The following is a 21,623-nucleotide window of genomic DNA, read 5'->3' as shown; positions in this document are numbered from 1 at the left end:
TTGAACTACAGACAGCATCAATAGTCGATCTGACTGATCAATCATAGGGTGATTAAACCTTTATTAATGTTTCAGAAAGCAGAGAGAGTGTATTTTTTTAGGATTTACACCACTCGATTTTAGAGAAAAAACACCTATTATCACACAATATCATGTCCTATTTTACCCAAGACATGAAAATATAACATAGCAATAATTATTTAAATGTATTTTATTGAAACTGAAAATTATAAGAACTTTATGGAACTGTGGGGTTTATTGTATAACCATTGGAGCCATCAGTCTTCACTGCTACATCATAAAAAGAAATCTTCATAACTACTATCTTATTAAAACTATTAACTACTCATTTAACAAAAGCCACGACAATATACGGGTCAAATTTGACCCAGAACAGCCTCAATGGACAACAATAACAATGTGTAGCACCTATACAAAAGTATAACATTTTAAAATATTTTCATTTGTGTGCATTTTGGGCCACTTTAGGAAAAGTCATCAATTCATGTGCAATAATGAACTCTGCAATAATGAACTGTGAATACTGTCGTGTCTCATTGCCCCTTATTTATTTATTTATTTATATTTAAGACCATTTTTTAAAGTTTTATGGGTATAGGTATGAATGTGTATAGGGCCATGGGTATGGGTTTGGCTCGTGCGTGTGTGTATTAATGTTATGTGTATATCTTATATCTTATTTTATTTTTTTATGCTGCATTGGACTGCTCAAATGGAGTTTCATTGTATACTTGCAATGACAATAAAGATCTATTCTATTCTATTTGTGGTGTTTTTACAGCTGTCAAATGTCAAAACAGGTTCAATTTGACCCAGACAATGTAAGGGTTAAACAATAAAGAAAAGGAGTCAGAAAAGTCTTATTGTCACTGTTTCACCAGTATGGCATCTGATGAAGGGAGTGACTGATGTGTCCATTTGTCTTTCTGGTTAAACGCCATCCCTGCCTCATGCCCAGTCAGTCACATTGCTCACATACAGAGTCACACTCCACCCCTCTGCTCTGCCCTCTAGCAGTTGGCACCGCGATGTCATCTCAAGCTCTCAGCTGTTACTGTGGCGTACCACTGACTGGACCAGCAGCTGTTGTGACTACAGCAGCAACACTTAATGCCATATCATCTTCTGATAAGAGCATCAGGATAAAAACTTTTGGATTTTCAAGTGTTTTGGCATCACCTTACGCTTTTATTGTTCCAAAATACTTCAACAAGTTTCCATCTTAATAAACCTACTTACTTGCAAAAAGTACATTTTAATAATCAAAAAAAAAAAGGTCATATATATTTGAACCCATGTACATTTTAACACAGACACAGGCTTTGCATTAAAGCATTTTTCAGATAATCACAGTTTAATTGTGCAACATATTTCCATATATGCGGGGCAGGTTTCCTCGAAAGCTTCACACAGGAATCCAGACTCTGGAGTCGTTGTAAAAGAAGGACTGCTTTGACAGAATCTGTGGATTATAGAAACCTAAAAAGAGGAAGAGAAGGTTTATTTTAATGCTTTACATGAACATCATCACATTAATGTCACTTTACAAAGTTGTGGAATGAGTTGAACTGATATAAAAATGTGCATTAGTTAGGATTTATAGACATATACATCTTCTACCTGTACCTGGAGATTATAATATCTCATGGAGATGAATTTGTGCACTATCTGCATGATTTATAATTTTATCTAAAATCAAGGTGAACTTGTGACAGTTACCATTTGCAGAGAAGCTACTCCTCTCTTTAGCTCCAGGCGATAAGAGACAGAGATAAATGTTCAATGAGACCTGCCAAGCTCTGGTTAAAATCCTCTAAATTAGATTACATTAAATTAGATTAAGGGCATTCTCTATATAAATGGGTCAGTTTTGATTAAGGGAAAACTTGATCCATTCAGTTGAAGAATTATCTTTTTATTGTACTTTATACATTTGCCTCTCAATGACACTTAAAAACTAACGGATTGCACATTGACTTTATCACAATACTTGATGAGAATATTTCTATTAAACATTTATGATGTATCATTTTTTTCTTTGTTTTATTCCTGCACAACCTTCCTCTCTTTGTTTGTTAGAGTGGAGAGAAGGACTACATTGGCAGATGGAACTGATGCAAACACTTCATACAGTGACTACTTCGTGCCTTGAAAATGAAAGATAAAACAGAAGTTTAAACATATACATACATGATGGATTGTAAACATATACAATTTAAATTTACTTTAAAAAATGCAGTTATCACATATCTAAATGTTTCAAATGTAATAGCTCTTGACAGAAGAGTAATCCAACTCATCAGTGAGATCTGTGAGGTTTGTGGTGTAACTGAGAGAAACACCATTAACAATAAATAACACGTGAAATTTGATAGAGTGCAAAAACAAACCTTTAGCCAACTTAAACACCAGTCAAACCTCATTAACCTTACTGACCTTATAGGGGTCAAGGGTCAAACCTAGAATGTGAATTATTTAACCAACTAACCAGTAACATAGGTAGCTATTTAGAGCAGTATTTAACACTTTCTAGCCTCTTCTCTGTGTTAGAAGAGAGGAACACAACCATGATGAACATGTTTCTCAGATAGACATGATAGCTAATTTTGCTTGTAAGGAACTGAAATATTGATGAGTAGATGGACAGAGATTGGTTTGCATATAAGCTTCACTTACTCAGAGGGGGTTAAAGAAAAAAGTCCAGTCTTAAATAAGCAAACTCAAGAAGCTATTTTATGATATCTCTCTACTCAAAGAAACAATCTTTTTCTGTATGTGTGTCCTTCATGTATCTCTTGAACCATTCATCTGATTGACTCCACTCTTGGTGGGGGTATGGCAGGGTACCAAAGGAAGTACAGTGTCGAATTTGGTGCAATTTTAACATGCAATACATTTAATATTAATAAACCAGTAATGAGCATGGGCACAAAGGAGCTTCAGGGCTTTGCTGATTGACTCCAGCATGTCAGGGAGAGCACAGATAAGGTGGGACACAAGTCAGAGAGAAGAACAATCTATAAGCCCAATATGACCGATCCACTATTTTAGGATGCACATTATTTTATTCTTAAGTGCAGCCATTATTTTAGGCTATTTGTAATAAGAAAAGAACATGTATTTACTGTAAGAGTGCTTATTATTTCTAACTTCTCTGTATAATATAATGTTAGTTTCTTTCATGTCATTGGTGTATCTACTCATTCACACCTCACATCAACTCTATTAATTCTCCTAGGATTGAAGTAGTGGCCCACGGCCAAGCAATCAGCCCGTGCTGAAAAGGCCACTTTGAACAGGCAGTGCACTAGTGTCATTAAAGTTTAATATGTGCCTACTTTTTCTTATGCAGCCTAATTTACATATACTTAAGTCAGCAATTTCCTATATTTCCCACATTAAATTACAACAGCTCCCAGAGCAGGAACGCAAATTTAAAGCATCCCTAATCTGCCCCCCAATATAGGTATTTAAAGCTGTAAAACATCTGCATGTTACCACACTGGGCAAACTAGTGTTTGAAAATGATTGTATATTACACGACAGAAAGGCCCCTACAGAAGTCAGTATCTCTGCCTCTTTTGCAGTTGTGCATGAAATGTATAAAAGGATTCTTGATTATTTTTTTTTAAATTGGGAAACAAAACCTGATGTTTAGTATTCATTGTGTTTTACGGAGGTTTTCACATGTACTTGTCTAGTTATTCATAAAAATAAGAACGCTGACTAATAACAATGCATACCAACAAATAAAATGCTCTGTAAACTGCAAGATAAAGCTATTTTTCTAACAGATTTATTTAAATGATTTTTCTTGCATGTCATTACCTGGGCCTGGCCTCAGACTGGCCCGTGAGTCTTGGGGCATCCTTTCAGTTTTGGATGCAAACGCAGCAGTAGGCATGGGATGCTTGAACAGACCATCATAAAGCCCTAGGTCATATTGTCCAGGTCCTGGCAGAGGAGGGTCCTTAGGAACAATCAGAGGAGGCGCTGATATTGCCAGGTAACATCTCCTCCTTGAAGCACAGTTGCCAGGATGCACAATTTTTGGATTACTAACAAAGAAATAACAGGACCACACATTCAAGGCCGGTGGATATTGTATATTACTCACGGGAGGATGGTTTTCTTCACAGGTGCAGGGGGCTGATGTGGAGTGTAGGCTCCTGGACCTGGCACACGGTTGTCCATTGGAGGGGGGATTCTCTTAGTTTTTGATTTGAAGGGGGACAGGATTGCCTTGGAGCCACTGTGGAGTAAGTTGCTGTTCACTTCATAATGGCCTTTAGCAAATGTATGATGTTAATAGCAGAGAAAGCAAGAGAAAAAAGAGATGAAATTGTTAATAAGACAAAAGGGAAACAGTAAAAGAAATATTTAACATGAGATTATGAATGACCTTACACAGAGAAATCAGAGAAATAGAGATAATTACATGGTGATGGCATATAGTTTAAGCACAAGACGTCGCGCCCAGTTTTTGACAGGAAGGATGATGTACCAGCCATCGAGAAGTTTCTCTCTTTACCCTCACAACTGACCTGCACAGAAAGAGAGAAGTAGTTACACATAACCTAAAAGACACTGATGACTGACGTTAGGATATTTCACATACATACATACATCATATTGATTTGGAGCTGGAGTTTCGTTCTTTGGAAAATCCGGCTGCACAGCCACAGGTGTTCTGAACACTCTGGAGACTCCGGTGTTAAAGTCGTATTTGTTCAAGAAGCAGCTCGGCAGGTTGTATGCATTTGGTCCTGGTATTCCTCTCTGGGAGATACTGGAAGCTCTGGCAGCCTGGCACAGAAATTATATGACAAAACATTTTAATGCTCCCGATGCTGAAACGTGTCAGTTCAAAACCTCTCATTGAAATATAAGCTTAGCGTCACACCATGGCTTTCATTCAAGACAACAAGGACATGTCCTCTATATTTTTGTGGACATTTGGGGGTTTTATCGATTCTGAGGAATAAAAACGTATTCACTGCTGCAGGTAAGTCCTGCTTTAAAAACGATAATTTATCCGAGTAAGTAAAAGTGACTACACTAATATGTATATAAAACTAACAATTATTTTCAATACTGATTCATCTAATCTACTAATTAGTTTTTCCAATTAATTGATTCATTGTTTTTGTTTTGTAGTGAAATTTTATAATTATACATTTCAAAAGCAATCAGGTCCAAAAGCAAAAGATGTTCAGTTTAAATCATCAAATTCAAGAACCTTAAATCATCTCATTTTTGGTATTTTTGCTAAAAAAAACAAAAAACAAAAGAAACACTAAAACTATTATCAAAACAGTTGCCGATGAATTTCTTTTGATTTTCTAATTGATTAATTGACTCATCATTACAGCTTTAATAAAGTTATATTACAGAAATAATATTTGTATATACTGTTGGGAAGTCTTATATATAACAATACATTTGAATGATAAATGTTAATCTCCAAAGAAACTAGTAACTAATGTTGTTAAATAACTGTAGTTGAGTAAATAGTACAATATTTCCTTCTGATATATTGTGGAGTATAAGTGTAAAGTAGGATGAAATGGTGCAGCACTTCAGTAAATGTACTTTTTTTCACCATTGCTGAATAAAGTGAAAATAACCCAGAGGATCTGACCTTGGATCCAACGAAGCCTGTGGTGCCTTTCTTTGAGAAAGAAGGATTTTTAACCTCAGTGCTGGACATACAAACATAGCTGCCTGGTCCTGGGTTTTCATTCTGAAACAAATACACTTCATGGTTATGTTGCATAACTTCCATTTAAAGATGTTTATAACTTGTATTAAGATGAGTTGAGTAAGTCAGATTCCCTACCAGACAGACTTGTGATGGGAACCTCTTAGCTTGAGATGAAAACCCTTTTTTTTCTTGATTTTGTATCACCACCGTTTGGTATTTTGTTGGTATTGAAGATGAAACACTGCCATCAGGGATCTTCTTTTCTAGAAAAAAAAAAAAAGATAAGAAGAATGTCATATATGTGTCACATATTTATTATCAAAAATCAAATCTACTTTAGTTATAATGAACATTTTAAAACAACCAAAGTACTGTAAAAAAATTACATTGCACACACAGGTATATAATCTCAGGAACTGTATGTAGTATTTTAGTTTACTTATTTTATTTGATCACTTTACTCCACTGTACTACTGTGTCAATTTGAATTTCTCCCAAAAGTTATCAGCAAAGATACATTTTATCTTATTTTTTTCAATATTTCAAGAAAAGAATAACAACTATGAAAGGCAATGATAAAGGACGAGGAAATATCAACAATATATGCACACATAACATAAAAACATAAGAGGAATTGTAATATCTACAGTGTTGGGGAGTAACTAGTAACATGTAATGGCATTACATAATTTCATTACAATATAAATGTAACTGTAATATGTTAAAGCTATGGAAGATCAAATGTGTAATTAAATTACAGTTACTTATGAAAATGTTGATGATTACAAAGGGCGTTACATTTGAAGTCAGACCTTTAAGATTTTGCTCAGTAGGTTTTTTTCATAAAGAAATCATGACATGGGCTTATTTGAAACACACAATGGTGACACATTTATGCCAGACCTTTGACTTTTTTCTTAAAGTATCTTTATTTTATATTCCAAAATCTACATGAACTAATGAATACATTTTCAAATGAGATATACATTTTACTTTATAAGAAATGATCTCCCTTATACATCATGTCAGTATCCATGAAAAACACCTGAACTTAGGTTTTGGTGGGCTTAATGGGTACACTTACTCTAACAGCTGAAAACATTTGTTAGAAAATAAGAAAAGTAATCAAAAGTAATAAACTACATTACTTTGATTAAGTAATTGAAATAGTTACATTACTTATTACATTGTAAAAAAAAAAATAAAAAAAAAAAAGGTTAACAAGTAATCTGTAACCTGTACATTTCCAAAGTAACCCTGAATATCAATTTATAAATAACTAAAAGATTGCAAATATATATAAACCATACATAGGCCTTTGACCCTCATTAAGGGCAAACAAAGGCCTCTGAATATTTGTAAGTCTATGTAAGTCAATAGAAGGGGAAACACTTAATAGAAAAAGACTATATTTTTGTGCTGCAACCCCACAGAAATGAAAGCTAGTTATAACAATATGTAGACTCACTTTTAATAAGTCCTCGGTACATGTTGCCCATAGTTCAGATGGGGGGAGGGAAAGCGCAGGTAAAATAAATCTGGAGCATGTACTGTATAAAGCTCCTGGCAAGTTGCTATGTGCGGGTTGCTATGCTGGTTTCTATGGCGACGTAAAAACAGAGCGCGTCCTGTGGTGCCATCTGGCGGTGAGAAACAGGCGCGCTGCTCCGCTGCATTTTTTAAAACCAAACCCGCCACTGTTGTGTCTCCCTCCACAGATAGCCCGATCCATCATGGCGATGCATGCGAAAGCGACTCCACCACAGATCCCGGACACCCGCCGGGAGCTCGCCGAGCTGGTGAAAAGGAAACAAGAGCTTGCTGTAAGTTAACGTTGTGCATGTATATATATATTCGTTTACAATGCGTTATGGTTAGGTTTGTTTCTTGTCTTGCATAGAATCGCGTTCACGTTTTATTCACAGTATGCGCGCCGCTAACCTATAGCTTAGGCCTCTACTAACACTACTTGCTATATTTATTGTCTATTTAACGCAACATATTGGGTGCTGGTGTACTGTATAAAACGCATGTGTTGCTAGCTTTGTGAATACATCGTATTTGATCACACGAATTGTTGTTATTGCTGCGTTTTTGGGCTGGAAAACATAGCCCGCTAACAGCTAATTGTTAGCTGGCGCCCGGCGTAATGTTAGCGAAGATCTCGCGATATGTAGACGCTGTGGCTTTATTGTGTATACCGGTACATCAGTTTGCAGCCTGACTTTTTCATAGTGTTTGTCTGCCCTGCATAGTGTAGATTTATATAGATTTTTAAAATGTATATACTCTTAATAACCGCACACAGTTTATTCACACTCAAATTTATATTTATATCCAAACTGTTATTCATACTTTTACTTAACTTATCTCTTTCTTACACTGTTATAGATAGATAGATACTTCATTGTCATTGCACATAAAATATAATGAAATACAATAAAAAAATGTTTTACTTCTTAGTATCTGTATCAGCATCGGCCCCAAAAATCCAGTATGTTTATACAAATATATTTATGTATGTATCACAGATAAATAATTATGTGAATGTATAAATAGTGAAGTGCAGCAGTAGTGGCATATATATTGCACTTAGTCCCAGGGTTTGTGAGTGTGTATGTTGGGAAGAGTTCAGGGGTTCGGGGGGTTTCAACAGTTTGTTGACCAAATTGAATTTCTTATGTAACTTGGCGAATACAATCTGATTCTTGCCGCTAAGTTGGACTGTTTTGCCTTCTCCGGTGTCTTCTATCCATCCAGCTCCTAGCTAATCAAACTCTACTGCCATTGCATCCCTGACTTCACCCCATAATCATATCAAGAGCCTTGACAAACGTGCATCTAAGTGGAGCACTTAGTCTGTTTAATAATATTGTCATTGCATGTAAGAATTTAGCTGTGATGCATATTAACTCGGTGAGCCAAAGCTGATGCAGTCAAAGTTACTTTGATTAAGATGCTTCTCAGAGTTTGACTGATATTTGTTGTGATGCTAAACTATATAAAAACAACTAGATATTATGAATATTTAGCGACACAAACATCCAACATTAATTCCAATTGATTTCCTTTAGGAGACGCTGGTGAACCTGGAAAGACAAATATATGCATTTGAGGGCAGCTACTTAGAAGACACTCAGATGTATGGAAACATCATCAGAGGATGGGACCGATACCTCACCAACCAAAAGTAAGTATAAGAATACATAAAGACACATAAATCTTTGGCTCTTTAGTTTTATTTAGCATATTGAAAGCAAATTAATACTTCAATGTTGTTTGTCTGTTTTGTAATCCTAACAGGAACTCCAATAGTAAGACTGATAGAAGAAACAGGAAATTTAAGGAGGCAGAACGTTTATTCAGCAAGTCGTCGGTCACGTCAGTTGCAGTAAGTCCTCCTCCTGCTCAGATATTTCACGCAGTATCTCAGTTATTAATTTTCTGTGTAACAAGAAAATAGCTGCTCATTGAACCCTCTCTTTCTTTTGATCGGCAGGCGGTATGTGCACTCGGCGGGATACCAGATCACATGAATGAAAAACGTGAGTCAACCGTTTTCTAAAGTGAGCAGCATTGGGAACATTTTCTGTATCGGACGTTTGAATTTGCAAACATCATACTGACTTTCTGCTGTGTTTTGAACCTCGTCAGGCGAGGCAGGCAGCGGCACAGAAAGCGACGCATCGCCCGATCTCCAAAACCAAGAAAACGAGCCCAGCCAGGAGGACACGGAGGACGTGGACTCGACGCTGCAGGACCTAAAGCCCCAAAAGGCTGCCTCCTCCTCCTCATCTGGCAGCCATCACGGAAGCCACAAGAAGAGAAAGAATAAAAACAGACACAGGTAGAAAGTCATGATAGAAGTGCCAACTGTTGCTGTTTAATCTCTGCCGGTTTTATTCCCCTCTGCTGTGTTTCATGAACAGCAGCCTAATATGTTCCAATGAATGAGTTTGCTTATATGTGATAAAGCAGGCTTCACTGCGATGTGTTTACATGCACTCTGCTGTGGTAACCTGGTTACTGTAAAATCCACAATGACCTGCAATAGGTCATTCGTCAAAGTTTCTCTGGAACCATTGCTCATTTTAAATGTATTAGCGATACAGGATTATGCCCTCTGATTCAAATTCAGGCACATTATTGACTGTGTGAATGTGTCTGAATTGTACAAATGGTCAATTCTGCTACAAAGATTTATCGAAGATACATAATGTCAGTTTTAGTCTGACTTACAATTACATTACTTTGAATATGAGCACGTATCGCAGTTTGTAAATGACTGAAAACGAAAAAAACTGACTAGAAACCTGGTTACAGGTATACATGCCCAACAATGACTTTCCCCCAGGAGGAATCTAGTGAGAAAGTCCCTTAATCCCCCATTTCCAATCCCAGAATATCTCATTAACACGATTTGTTTACAATCATGGAAAAAAATTACTGCAGAAAGCCAACAGTCAATTCGGGAAGTGTCGAGGCACCACACTCAGGGGTTAAGACAATGTCCGTCGTGAAGAGAGATAAGACGTATAGAATGGGGGTGAAAAGAGAGGTCGAAATCCTGCCTACTCTCTTCTTACAGCTGATCAGTCAAAGCATGAAATGAGCGCACTTGTTCAGTTTCAGAAAGTAAAAAAACTTTCTGGGGAACAAGTTTTTAAAGTGGTTTGACCATCCGACAGAGCAACAGAGCACCTGATGCCTTAAACTGCTTATATAAGTCAGTGGTTCCCAGCGCTTTTGGCTTGTAAGGCTGCACGATATGGACAGATTATCATATCTTGATATTGAAACCAAATATCTCGATATACGATATGACTGATTTTACACTTGTTTGAAATTTAAAGTGTCATTCTTAAACAAAACAGTATAATAATACCAAATAGACATTACAGTGTAGCTACTCAACAAAATAGTTTATTACTCACAACAGACCAATAACAGTCTTAAAAATAAGCATTTTTCTGCAGCCTCTACTATCAAACAACGCTTTAACAATATTTGAAATGAAACGACAGTGAAAATTGTCTGCATCAAGATAAATACATTTGAAATCAATAAAAATGTATTTATCTCTATTTGATATCATCCATATTGTTGCTTTTTGTGTTATTAATATCTTGCACGTTCATATCTAGATATAGATACAATATATCGCTCAGCTATATTGCCTTGTGATCCATTTAAAATGAAGCGCTGTGTACTGGTGTGTGTGTGTGTGACCCGTCGTCTCAGGTTACAAACTCAATATAAATCTGGTGATTTTTTTTCCCCCCTCTTAAACTTGAATTATACTTTTCTGAGCTGCACAAGTACTGAACCAACCAACTAATTTGTTTTAGGTGCAGGTCTGCAGTTTTGAGACACGTACAAAAGTCTTTGGAGAAGCATATTTCCATGTTTTGTGTTGAGGAATTTCCGATTTTCACAAGAAAACTGCTCTATTTTGTGTAAAAGAAATGTTTTTCCTTCTTATTAATTCCCTTTTCTTATACCGTGGTGCATCCAGACACTATTAAAGAACCAGTGATGCTGAAGTGCATGTAAAGGCATTGTTTATTACTAAAACTATATTTAATATAAGGGGCAGTTTTAGTGCATTTTTAAAAAAAATTCAGTGACCAAACTGGTTTAAGTAGAAATTTTATTTATTATAAGATCTTTTATTTAATGTCACTGTGTTACCCTCCTATTTATTGTCAACCTGTATTTGACTCATGCTTTACTGTCCTAACCACTTATTAACACAGCAGGCGCTCCACTTAAAAACACACTGCGAGGAAGCGATTCTCTCACTCTGTAAAGTCGGGACTGCAGTGTTATGTAGACATTAGGGCTTTAGACTCAGGTTTGTGAACTAACAGCTGCTGCTCTCTTCCTTTCCCCCCACCCCCCCTCTCTCTACTGCTGCCCCCCTCTCCAGCCCTTCTGCCATGTTTGATTATGACTTTGAGTAAGTCTGAATTTTACTTCCTGCTTCCTGTGGTGTTTACGTCCTGCCTGCCTGTAAACTCCATTTTTTTTTTTTTTTTTTTTTTTTTTTTTTTTCTTTTTTTTTTACTTCTTCCACAGTTTCCTCCTGCACTCTGCCTCGCTTCTGTCGACCTAGAGTTTTGAGTTGAAGCCTGCTAGTTATTCGGTCATACTGCATGTCCAACACTTCATTCTTTTTAAGTTTTTGAATGCATTATCAGCATCCATCACTCTAAACTCCATTAGATTTTTTTTTTTGTTGTTGCTTGTTTCTGGGCGATTACGTCATATCTTTCTGATCCCAGATTCAGTTTCAAGTGTGCCTCGCCAATTCCAGCAATAACTTTACATTGCTGGTCTTGTCAGATTTTGGGTTGGCTTCAGTTTTGTGCACAAACAAGAACAGACACCTGGTCAATTAGCGTTCTTGTTACGGGCTTGTTTTTTTTAGGCTTCCTCATGGTTTAGTAGTGACGCTGCTTTCCTCTCAGTTCGAGCTTTATGATCCGTTAAAATCTAATATTCACTTTAATTTTTGTTGCAGGTTTGACATGAAGGTTAACAAAAAGCCAAGAGCTGTAAGTTGAGTTCTTTTCACATGTAATTCTTTTTTTTTTAAATACTTTGGTGACTGTTTCTTAATCATTTTCTTTTTCTCTCTGCAGGATTATTCAACCTAACAAAGACGACTGACGACCTGGACACACACACACACCCAAGAGAGAGAGGATACATGTAGAAAAACACAACATTTCTGGACTTTATGAACTTTGTATGCCTTTTTTTCGGTCATGTTTCAGTCTGTACTGTGTGTATTGCTCGAAACATTCCCCCCACCCAAAAAAACCCCGCCACCCCTGCATGTTACTCGGGGCCTGTCGAGGCTCTCCTCCAGTAACACACCATCCTTGTATAGTGTTTAAAAAAAATGTATTTATTATGTAGCTTATCGCCATGTTTCCCATTGTAAGAAAGCTTTTTTTTTTGCTTTTTGTTAAGTGTCACATACTCGTATAAATCCCCTGAATGCCCCTGATTCTTTTATTACGTATTTTGTTTTGCAAAAAAAGAATAAAATACCAGTAACGTGAGTCTTTATGTGTTTTGGGTATTTATTATAGGATCCAGTCTCTGAAGGGAGTGTTTTGTGTCACTCATCACAGCAGAGTTAGTTTGAGGTTGTGAACTGTCTGATAAGTTTGAAGCCTGGCTGTAATTATTGCCTCAAATCTCTGTGTCAGACATGCCAGAAAGCTCTAATGAGCCTTTTGGAAATTGACTAGTTGGATGGCGTTCCCACACATATGGTCCATAAAAGTTATACATTTTTTTCCCTTATTTTTTTTCATGCTGCTTTTTTAAAAAGATCCAAATATGATCAAAGTGTTTACTTTACTGATACAGAGAACAGCCAGCGCATTCTCTTGTGACAGCGCTGTTTGTTTTATGAAAATAGTAACTTAAGTAAACAGGCGTCTCCGAGCTCGAGCTGACGACAACCCTGCGCTACACACACACAAACACAGGGTCGTCTGGCTTTTCTCAATCATAACCCAGCATCTCTTAAACTGTTTAAACAAATAGATGCTTTAATCGCTTGGAAATTTGTTTCCTTATATGCTTTTTGATTAGAAGGTGTTTGTGAAGCTTTTAATCCATGTGTAGTCAGCATGCAGTATCTGATTTCTTCACTAGGATGCGCCAAATCATAATGCTTGTATGTCTGCAGCAGTAACATACAAAAGGTCCCTGCAGATCCTTTAAAAGTCTTAAAATATCTTTAAATTTACGTTTTTATTATTCAAGGTCTAAAAATATTTAATGTAGGAGTTAAGGCATTAAATTTGATTTGAGTTGCAGCCGAATGAATGAGCATAGTTTTATTTGTTCAGTTTATTTATTATTATTACTGTTATTTTCTGATTATTGTATATAAACCAACCAATCAACTTATTAATTTAAGTTAGAAAATAATCAGCAGTTGGAACTATAATAAAACTAACAACTAGTTTCAGTCCATATATGTCGTCACTTTAAAATGAGCTCCATTTCAACCCACTACAACAGTAAAAATCCTGCTTTTGCATTATTATTATTATAAGTCTCAGCAATGGTATTATTTTTTCCTTGAGGTCTTTAAAAGCCATTAAATGTGTTCTTTTAAAATGTGCAGACACCCTGCATACAGTATATTTAGTATTGTGTTTGATATTCATTAACCTTTCACTATCGGCTGCGGCCATGTTTGCTTATACAAATGTCTCAATTAATCATTGATTGTATGTGTGGAACAACATTAATGCACATAAATGGGCATAGAAACATGTTCGTTAGTGTCAGTAAGGAAGCACTTTTTAACCACGGGGATCAATGTGACCTTGTTATGTCATATTAGTAATTAATCTACTGACTGCTTTCTAGATTTACTGTTTCGTGTGTAAAACTTGTCCATAAAACAAACCACATAAGCACATTACTCCCCACAGAGAAGCTGGAAATAATTCATGTTGAGTATTTTTGCTTAAAAACTGATGAACAGGATCAATGATTTGTGAAACGATTGATTGAATAATACTTTAAATGTTAACTTGACATTAAATGTAGGAGCGCACAAAGGTTTCTACTTAGTACTAGTATTGCAAATTCAATCATTAACTGTAATCATAGAAAACATATGTACATTATATTCAGTAATAATCATATACTACAGCAGTGGAAAACAAATACAAACTCATGGGTCAAATCTGGCCCTCCATCTAAAACATTTGGCCCCTAAAGAAAGCTAAACTTTTTTTAAATCTATTTTTCACAAATCATAGGTAGATATCAAATCTATTATTACATCTGTGGTCTTTTAGTGCAACACAGAGGGAACATTTCCATATATGTCATCATTTTTGACAAATTAGTATGAATATAAGTTGTAAGTGACTTAACATGACGTTTGCTGTTGGAAACAGTCCTTAAAGAAACAGTTTCATTTAGAAATTATATTCTTAAATGAATTACTAGAAATAAAGAAAAACAAAATATTGGAAAGTTACATGCTCTTTTTTTACACCTCACATGTGAATCAGTGCTGCGATGATGAACAATGATGAAAAAACAGGTCTGTGGTTGGATTTAATTGCTGACCCCTCTACTACTGTATCCTACAACCACCGCCCCGCCCTACCTCGCCCCAAGGGAAACAATACGAATACATAATTCGAATGACTCCCACATACACACACTCATACTTTCACTTTCACTCACGAGGAAGCAGCTGTACTACATATCTTAGTACTATTAATAGTCACAGATCTACATTATAAATCTTACATCTATTTATATACATATACGGTATTATAAATAGTCACCATTAAATATTTACATTCATTTACTTCTGACGGCCAACTTGTAACTCATCTTTTATACGCATTAAGACTGTCAGGTGTGCAGGAATTGGTTCAATCAGTTTTTAGTCATGTATGATGATAACTTTTTAAGTTTAATTAAGTAGAAAGAGAAACATCAGGAGGTTTATCACTAACCCACATTTGAAGAAGACATTCCAACTTTGCAGCATACCAACAAATTCTCAAAATATATTATGATACTCAACTTGACGCTTTGCTGCATCATATAATCCTAAAATACAGACGCCTGAGTTTAATGTTTACTTGTATCTAAGCACAACATCAATTTTCATTTTAACGTTATTCCAAAATTCCTCAATATTTGGGCATTCCCAAAATAGCATTAGTATGTAGCTTTGCCAATATTACATTTTGGACAGATTATAGTGCAATTAGGATCATTTTAAGAGGAGATTTTAGAGGTAATGGGGGAAAAGTTGGAAGGAATGGTCTAATTTGATTATTCTTTCATCCAACATGAGCTTTTTTTCTCTTTGTTTTAGCATAAAAATCTGGCTTTCAGGCGGTGTCAGTGAGCCATAGCGCTACACTTCCCTATTTGGCTCTTTTGGATTAAAAAGACATATTTTAAAGCTTCCCTGCATTAACTTGAAACGTGCTTGAACATTTCAGTGACTTATACATTAGTCACGACTGGTCCAATACACCCCCACCACCACCGCCGCCACATGGGGGGATGGAGATGGCGTCCTGAGGAAATAGAGCTGCTGACAAACACAATGATGGAGAGTCTGACTGGGAAGAGTCCATCTCTGGAATGCATTCCTCGGTTTCACCACTGCTCCTCCGTCCCAGAGTCACATTTCATTCGGTTTGAATGACACAATGCCTGTTTTCTGTTTTACTCTTCACTGCTGTATCTCTCCAGCAGGCAGTTATTATCATGACTGTCTTTTTTTTTAAAGGAATCCTAGCAGCGTGGCTCCAGATGACAGTCTTGGTCAGTCCGCCACTTCAGGCTGAAATAAAATCAACAACTATTATAAAGATTGCTGTAAAATTTGGTGCAGACATTCATGATGCCCAGAAGATGAACCTTAATAACTCGGGGAGCCAATGACTTTCCTTCTAGAGCCATCAGCTGATCAAAGTTTGACTTATTCTGGACATATTTTAAATATCTACGAGATCTATTGGCTCAAAGCTTAGAGAGCACTTAAAAAGGAACACCTGTGCAATCTATTTCAACATCTCTACCATAAATCATACTTTTACAAAGCTTAAATACTTTCAGATGTTGTTAACATTGTCAGAAAGGTGATAATTCTACTTTATGTTTATTATTGAGGTCATCGAAGGTGGTCTTATGTTAAAGTGTTCCTAATTTTTGGTCCACCCCATTAACATACATGAGGAGTGGAAAAATATAAGGAATACTTTTAGATATAAAACACCATTCATTACAGGGGTTGATACACCTGTTTATTGATTTTGAAAAGTGGTATAAACACCATATACAACAGAACAAACACACAAACAACTAATGCACAGGAAAAAATAAAGAAAAGAAAAAGACATTGGTAATATGAAAGAAGGAAAGATACACAAAATCTATTATAACTTAGGTGATAACAAATGACACATTTAGTTTGTTAGACCATAAATCATTCTGATCCTTCCTCGCCTTAATTTAGCAGATATTGTCGGCCAGAGACTCTGCTCTTTTCAGGCCTTTTGAGTCTTCTTTGCTGTGTTTTGCATTTCTGATTGAGAGCGGATCTTGAGGGAATATTAAAAAAATAATCTTTTAACTAGGTTACCATCACTAGGGCTATTTGTGCGAGGGTTTTTGTTTGCCTAATGATAGCCTAATGCCTACAGGCTGTATCTTGCTATTATGTTTATTTTTATAAAAGCTCTACATATTACAGAAGAGGCATTTGTGAGGTTGTTTCTCCAAGTAAACATTCTTTTATATTTTTTTATGTGGTTGGAAACTGGTACTCAGGCTTCTTACTGATCAGCTGAGATCTGAGGAATCAGTACCGCCACAGCGTCAACAAAAAAAAAGAAAATGTATAAGCTTCGTTAAAGTAGAGCTTATTATGGCAGAGCTGTTGCATTAGCTCACACAGGTGTTCCTAATAAAGTGCTCGCTAAATGTATAATAGCTTATATTCATGGTTTCCAGATGCTGAATCCTACTGTAATGAGTTTGGAGACTTTTCATTTAGCACCAACATGAATTCACATGTTTGGTTTTGACTGAAATGTCTCAGCCACTATTAGATTGACATGAAGTTTTGTACAAATATTTATGCTCCCCTTAGGGTGAATTAATAATAAAATAATGGCTTTATTTGTGCAGCAGTTTTCAAAACAGCAGTTACAAAGTGCCTCAGAGAATGAAACACTGAAATATGCTAATAATAAACAAGATATAAAGGATAAAAACATTAAAAATTGACTTAAAATACACTAAAATGGACATAAAATAACACTACAATGCAGGCACAATAACTAAAGTTTGCAATAACTTTAATCCTGTAACCTTTAAGCTAGCATGCTCCATCACCAGATCAAAATTTCATTTGTCTGATACTTTGTTAGGCTATACTTAAAAAATGACTAATGACATTCCCATCAGCCCACACTTTGTGTTTAATGATAATTGGCAAACATTTACACTAAACCAACATGGTGAAAGGTCTACAACAAAATTGGTTTCACTTGGTGACTCATATGTGATGATAGTCCATTGTGTACAGATTAACACAGGTTAGGAGACATACTGCACATTTTTCTCCCTCCGCCTCCCAGCTGCATTTTTATTCCCTCGTCTCCTCCCACGTCTCCTTCAGTCATCCAACAGCATAGATACTGTAGAGTCTGCGGTTGGGACCAGGTTACATGTCAGCCCATGACTCAATCACAAGTCACACTCAAAAATGTACTCAGCATCGCCGACTACTGTACGTAATGCAGTCTGGCAGGAAATATTTATGCTCAAAAACAGACGTGCATTCCTCTTGCTTAATTTTTGAGGAGGCGTGTGAGTAATGAGGCATGTTCATGTGTGTTAACTGCAAATCTTTGTTTCATTTCCCGTCAGTTCAGGAAATTGTATGGAAAACAAGATGAAGCTTTGATTGAGCTGTTGGGGTCCAAACAGGATTCTTGAGATTGAATTTTAATGACTCAACTGTAGTGTTTTGATAGGAGGATATTCTTATATGCTAAGGTCAAGGATGGCTATTTCATGGCCTTTCTTGCACTTTCCAGATAAGAAGTCCTAACAAATGAGAAAAGTGCAAACTGCAGGCCACAGCTTAAAAGAATTAAATCTGTTCCTAAAAAACTTTGTCTGAATCACTCAGCTGGCTTGGAAAATTCACATTTGGAAGCACTTCAAATCAGCTCTTGAGTGTGACTCTTTTATAATACAATTGTTTCATCAATGTTCTGAGTCCAAAAGTGGATCATGACGGCTCTCCCAAGGAGCTGAGTGAATGATCTTATTGTGCTGATAAAACGCAGCATGTGTGTCCAGCTTTAGTGTCATCACATGAATAAAAAAAGTATTCCAAACAACTCAATTTTAGCCTCTGACCTTCACTGGAAACGGAGATTCACTTGTCTGCTGTGTTGTTTTCCATCTTCTGTGGTGTTGTTACAACTCCCTCATGACTGCCGCAAAGGGCAACATTAAAATAGTGGACTTTTTTTTCTATATTTTCCTTTTATACCAGTTTCAAATGAAGTTGTTGATGTTAGAAAAAGTGACTTTGAGCTGCTCAGCATTTAAGCAGAAAATAACTTTACGCACTTAAAGTCAAAGGAATTACTTTCACTCCTTTGAATATGTTTTAAGGTTATTTTTTTTGGCTTTTTTGCCTTTTATATGAGTCAGTGGGAAGAGACAGGAAGCACAGTGCGAGGGGGAGGGGTATGACATGCAACAAGGGTCCCAGGAGTTGAATCGTGGATGTTGCGGTCATGTGGTATGTGCCCTAACCATTAGGCCACCGGGCGCCCAATTGCTTGGAATATTTGAATTAAAACCAAGGTTAAATGGTTCAATTCACCCAAATTACAGAAAAAAACCCTAACCTATTCCTGTAGAGTTGGTTTGGTGATATGACAACATACAAAAAAAGGCATCACATATTTGTCCACTGTCAGATATCAAAATCAATGAGCAGGACTGTTTTATAGCAATATTGTTATTACTTTTCATGCATTCACTGGGTTGAATCTCACCATAAGGCCCATCCAGTTGCTGTTCTGGAGCTTTCGATCATATTAAACGATCTTCCTCAGCTGATAGATTTTGCTCAGTTGTCATTGAATTTCAGAAGTTCAAATTTCCATCTGTCAGATCACTGCAAGGACTTCTCGTCCACGTCAGCCCATCTTGATCCTTTGATTCAGTAAAAAGCTCCTGACCAGGTACTAATTGAACCTTGTGGTAAGATTGTTTTTCCATCAACAAACTTTCAGTCTCAGATGTTTCAAAAGTTTTTTTTTCTACCAGAAATCTTATTGGATGCATCAATATTGCATTATTAAGTGATATATTGTTTTATATACTGTATGTAACTGAGGATTTTTATCCATATCACAAGATTAGTTACTTATTTCAAGACTTTCTCATTGAGTACAGCTCACAGATTTTAGTTATTTAAAGTCAAATAACAGAAGTAAAAATTCTGAACTGTGATAATGTAAAATAATGTTTCACTAAACATTATTGGATCAACTCAAAGATTAAATTTAAGAAGTTAAATTACATTTTATTGAAGATGTGCTGCTTTGAGTTAACTTTTTCTTTTTTACTGCGTGGACATGAAGGACCTGAGATGACATGAAGAATTACTGTAGAAAGTGGAGGGTCTTGTATGAGGCGTAGCCCCTTTTCTTCTTCTGTGGTCTGTCAGTCAGAGTAATGTCGTCTAATTGCTTTAGCAGCCTCCACTAGCAGGGTCCATCTGGGCCCCAGAGCCCACAGAGGCTGTGCGGGTCGGGATGACGTGAAATCTGGAATATTCACTGTGGAGCTACAACCCTGTCCTTCCTCCTCCTCCTCCTCCTCTTCCTCCTCCTCCTGGGACCAAACAAGACTGCTCTTCTACATCCCCGCAAACAAGGTCAAACATATTTCAGGAAGAGTCATGGGAAAAGCTCAAACAAATAACAGCATCACATGGCCCCTTTATTTTTCATCTGGAGTTGATCTCGTGATAAGTTTTTAACGGCGTATAAAGACCAGGCTTGTCGCAGTCGCTCAACACCAAAACTGAGTCATAAATGATGATCAAAAGCAGGACAGGAAATGTATATCACTGCATGACACACACATTTTTGAGTTTATGAGGGAACAGCACAGGCCCGGAGTTAGAGGAGAAGTCGTATTTTCACATTAGCACCTGTCACCAAGGCCTACACTTTTAAATCCACATGTTCCCTTTCCTCAGATAAATGTCCGATGTTAACTTAATATTTTTAAACTTGACAAAGTAATCTCAGCTCAAGGTCCACTTACCAGCTTTAAGAGTTTAAGAAAAAACACTGTTCTCCTAAGTGGGCCTTGAGTTAAGATTTTGTATTGTTCTCAAGTTAAACAATTTATTTTCATGCTAAATCCTTTAAAAGATCTCTGGTAGATGTTTTAAGACATATAAAAACACTCTGCTTGGAGCAATAAATTGTGTCGGATTGGATTCTCCCACAAAAAACATTTAAATATTAGTTTAGTTTAACTGTTGGACACAAGATGTCTCTTATTTAACTATAAAGTCCATCCTCAGTTTATGTGTGCTGAAAGCTTCCACATCGCACTTGTTTAAATTGTATATTGGACCACGATTGGCTCCAAAATAGTTATGATGTCACAAATCCTGCTCGTAGGAACATGCCGTAACCTCATATTTTCAGTGAGCTCAGAGAAACGTTCCCCTCCTTCTGCAAAAAAATGTTAAAACAAGTTTGGACGTATATTATTGTGCACATGAAAGGTCGAACATCCAACTGAAGGAACAAGAAGATTTTTGAGTTATAATTGTGCTGTTTCTGACACAAATTAAATCTTTTTAATCATTCTTATTTTCTCTCATGTGCTTTGGTCTCTAATTGTTCTCTGTTTTTGTTCTTTCATCATTTTTGTTCCTTCTCTGTATGCTGTCCTTGGTCTACACTTGTTTTGTCTTATTATCAGCTCGTCAGTCAACCGTGAAGCGCTTCAAACTCAATTAACCTGTTTAAAAAGGGGATATATGAATAAAGTCTGATTGCCTGATCTTTATTTCTGTCTAATTTAGATGTTTTCTGGCTACTGCAAAGCTAGAGATATCAGGCGTAAGGTGCTTCAGCAAACATCGGGTCCATAGAAATGAAAGTACTGTCGTCTAAAATCACCATTTCTATGGAAAACTGCCCGTTTGAACTCCATCATCATGCGTGCTCTCTGTTCCCTCATACTGACATGGACACTAGCCTGGCACAGCCTCCATATAAACACAATCAGAGCAGATCAGCACAGAGGTTCTGAACTGTAAATATTT

The 21,623-nt window shown here is 36.4% G+C and overlaps 2 protein-coding genes across 2 annotated transcripts; one reads left to right on the top strand and one right to left on the bottom strand.

Annotated features, from left to right (window-relative positions):
- Positions 1–1,426: 1,426 nt before the first annotated feature.
- Positions 1,427–7,224, bottom strand: stpg1 (sperm-tail PG-rich repeat containing 1). Its single transcript, XM_062435397.1, has 8 exons — positions 7,190–7,224; positions 5,861–5,966; positions 5,663–5,764; positions 4,648–4,827; positions 4,460–4,565; positions 4,139–4,307; positions 3,850–4,040; positions 1,427–1,500 (listed from the first exon to the last, which is right to left on the bottom strand). Exons 1-8 carry the CDS (start codon positions 7,222–7,224, stop codon positions 1,427–1,429), a joined length of 963 nt encoding a protein of 320 aa, XP_062291381.1.
- Positions 7,225–7,458: 234 nt separating this feature from the next.
- Positions 7,459–12,781, top strand: meaf6 (MYST/Esa1-associated factor 6). The gene is made up of 7 exons (XM_062436052.1): positions 7,459–7,548; positions 8,800–8,915; positions 9,029–9,116; positions 9,225–9,270; positions 9,380–9,572; positions 12,249–12,282; positions 12,370–12,781. Exons 1-7 carry the CDS (start codon positions 7,459–7,461, stop codon positions 12,382–12,384), a joined length of 582 nt encoding a protein of 193 aa, XP_062292036.1. The 3' UTR covers positions 12,385–12,781.
- Positions 12,782–21,623: the final 8,842 nt, after the last annotated feature.

The sequence above is a fragment of the Scomber scombrus genome, chromosome 16 (genome assembly GCF_963691925.1).
Source record: "Scomber scombrus chromosome 16, fScoSco1.1, whole genome shotgun sequence".
In the NCBI taxonomy this organism is placed as follows: domain Eukaryota; kingdom Metazoa; phylum Chordata; class Actinopteri; order Scombriformes; family Scombridae; genus Scomber; species Scomber scombrus.
This window is presented reverse-complemented; position numbering and strand designations above follow the sequence as displayed.